The sequence below is a fragment of the Apium graveolens genome, chromosome 2 (assembly GCF_009905375.1).
Source record: "Apium graveolens cultivar Ventura chromosome 2, ASM990537v1, whole genome shotgun sequence".
Classification (NCBI taxonomy): domain Eukaryota; kingdom Viridiplantae; phylum Streptophyta; class Magnoliopsida; order Apiales; family Apiaceae; genus Apium; species Apium graveolens.
In genome coordinates, this window is record NC_133648.1 from 6635106 (window position 1) to 6638236 (window position 3131).

Sequence of the window (3131 nt, forward strand, 5' to 3'; positions counted from 1 at the left end):
TTAGACCTGAATTAAAGCATAATCTTAGAATAGCTTATAGCCAAACAGACCCTTATAATTGTAACTAATTCTGTTAGTTAAGAGAGTGACCCTGGTCCTCTATATATATTCTACTGTAACTTCATTTTTAATTGGAAATAATGGATTGTACTTAAACTTCATCTCTTATTCTGTTTCGTTCTCTCTCGTTGTCATCTCTCTCAATCTCTCTAGTTTGTCATCAAGATTGTGTATCATGTAGATAAGATTCATGAAGCTTATTGATTGCCTTGAACTCTTTAATCCGTAACCAAACTGAAGTTGCTATGACACTCAGAAAACACATTCTCCAAAACAACACATGTAACGTTGTTTTGTCTCCTGTTTCTGTGCAACTTGTACTTGGTTTGGTTGCAGCTGGATCTGAAAGCGAAACCCTAAAGCAGCTTTTATCCTTTCTTAAAGCTGAAAGTACAGATGAACTAAACTCACTTGCTTCTCATCTTGTTAATCATGTTTTTACAGGTGGGTCCCCTTCTGGTGGGCCTATCTTGTCGTTAGCCAATGGGGTTTGGATTGACAAGTCTCTGTCATTTAAGCCTTTTTTCAGCAAGATAGTGGATGATGTGTACAAGGCTGCCTATGATGTTCTTGATTTTAAGAACAAGGTTAATTACCTTCTTCTTTGGTTTTTTGTTAATTGATGTGTTATAGTATAACATCCATATTGTTAAGTTTGGCTTATGTTCGAATATATATTTTATCATTACAACTGTTTATGGTAGACTATAGTTTTCATATATAATCCAATACTGCATATTGTTATTGTAACAATATTGTTTGATAACTTCAATTGAATTAAAAATCTAAAAGTCATAAGTGCATTGTTCTTCTTCATCTGCCTACTTTACATGCAACATCCATTTCGAGGTATTGTCGATTTGTCATTAAAAGGATGTATATGGGGAATTTTACAGTGATATGCTCGATTCCAAGAATTTATATTTATATGTGTGTGTATAAATATAAAAGATCCAAGAAATCCCTAATTTACATCCTCACCCTGTTGAGTAGTTTAATAAACTACCCTTAATTTAATTTTACCGACACAGTTTAATTTTTTAAAGTTCTGATTGAGAATATTGTATGGAGAGCTTTTATGCACACAAATTTTCCCTTCCTCTAGCCGGATCTGTATTTTGGTTCTTGTCCAGTGGTAAGCCGCTTCCACTTCTCACATTCCAGTAATCTAGATTTTCTGTCCAATTCAATTCTTTCCAACATTGAGACTTAGAGAATAATCGCCTAGTCCAACTAACAAATAGAACTAAAACAGGGTTTCCAGTCAACTTCAGTTCCCTATAGTAAATTTTAGTTTACCATTTGGCACTTGATGTGGATGTTTCTTCTGTTGTCTCCGTGAATCTTCTAGCCTACCCCATTGTGGTACTTCAGTCAATCAACCAATGTCTGTTTTTTTAGTTACATATCTATACAAATACTCACACACAATTAAGGATGTTAATTATCCTCGTTGTTTTTTGTTCTTTTTGGTGTGTACTCCCTCTGTTTTTTTTATTTGTCGCTTTGACTTTTACACACATTTCAATGTGTTTTGACTGGCTAGTTAAAATTATCATTTACAAAATTTTCTTTTGTAAATAAAAGTAGACAATTATATTTTAATTCACAAAAAGAAAATTTTTAAAATCATATTTGTAACTAGCCAGTCAAACCACATTGAAATACGTGTAAAAGTCAAAGCGACAAATAAAAAAAAACAGAGGGAGTATATTTTTAAACATTGTTTAAATAAATGCTTTACCATTAAAAACATCTTTGTAATTGTAGCTTGTGCTTTAATCCATTCACAGGCTAATGAGGCAGCTGATAAAGTGAACGCATGGATCAAAAAGGAAACCAATGGCCTTTTCAAAGACATTGTTCCTCGTGATCAATTTGACGATGAAACTACTAAGATTGTCTTTGCCAATGCCATTTACTTCAAAGGATTATGGGCTAATAAATTCGATATGTTGAATACTCGCAAATATGACTTCCACCTCCTTGATGATAGCTCTGTTCATGTTCCCTTCATGACCAGCACTATAACTCATTATTGTATAAGTGCCTTTGACGGCTTTAAGGTGTTGCAACTTCCATATAAACATGAAACTGACATGCGCGACATTTCCATGTACTTCTTTCTCCCGGATGCAAAAGACGGACTATCAACATTGGTGGATAAACTTGCCTCAGAATCCGGATTCCTTGAGCGCCATATTCCAAGTGTAATGGAAAGAGTTGGCGAGCTTCGGATTCCCAAATTTAAAATGTCGTTTGGATTTGAAGCATCCAAAGCGTTAAAGGAACTTGGAGTGTGTGCACAGTGCACCGTTCATTTCAGGAAGACGTGATCTTGATAGGATGGTAAATTCTCAGTATGATGAGCTGCTGTACGTTTGAAGCATATTTCAGGAATCGTACATTGAGGTTAATGAATCAGGCACAGAAGCGTGTGCTTATTCACTAGTTCACCAGTATGGAGGTGGTCCTCCTCCTGTCACGAAGATTGACTACATTGCTGACCATCCATTTATGTTTCTCATCAGAGAAAACAATACTGGAGTTGTGCTGTTCATCGGACAAGTCCTTAATCCTGAAGCTAGCTGGCCTGATATCCGTATAGATTATTATTCTGCTCTTCAGCGGTATCTTGATTCCAGAAACTAGCCGGCCTGATTTTCAGATAGATTTTTGCGCTTTCATGGAATAAGTCATCATCAAGCTAGCTAGCCTGATTTCTATGTTGTTTTTAAATATTTACTATTCGCCAAGGTTTGACAAAGCACTTTCTTCCATTACATTGGGATCAAAATGAATGTTACTTTATCTGGTATTATCAAAGCTTCATTCTATAAAACTATAGGTTTTCTTTTTTCAGTTTATTTTATAATCTGAAATTCCTGAGGCATATAATTTCTAACTGATAGCAAGCAGTACTTGATGAGAATGCAGGGCCTGAGCCTGAGGACGACCTCAGGGTTGTGTATTGCCTTAATATTTGCGTTATCACTTCTCCGAGCATTTCAAAGTTTTTATGTTATAGTGCTAACATTCTTAATAGACTGCATACTTGCTTTTCTGTTATA

At 35.2% G+C, this 3131-nt stretch overlaps 1 protein-coding gene across 1 annotated transcript; it reads left to right on the forward strand.

Annotated features, from left to right (window-relative positions):
• The first annotated feature begins 298 nt into the window (after positions 1–298).
• LOC141706821 (serpin-ZX-like) lies at positions 299–2868 on the forward strand. Its single transcript, XM_074509671.1, has 2 exons — positions 299–647; positions 1854–2868. Exons 1-2 carry the CDS (start codon positions 306–308, stop codon positions 2394–2396), a joined length of 885 nt encoding a protein of 294 aa, XP_074365772.1. The 5' UTR covers positions 299–305; the 3' UTR covers positions 2397–2868.
• The last annotated feature ends 263 nt before the right edge of the window (positions 2869–3131 follow it).

Bases quoted from the DNA above. Each gene is read 5' to 3' on its own strand.
- LOC141706821 (XM_074509671.1), top strand. From the start codon at position 306: ATGACACTCAGAAAACACATTCTCCAAAACAACACATGTAACGTTGTT. The intron at 648-1,853 runs GTTAATTACCTT...ATCCATTCACAG, and splicing joins TTCTTGATTTTAAGAACAAG to GCTAATGAGGCAGCTGATAA.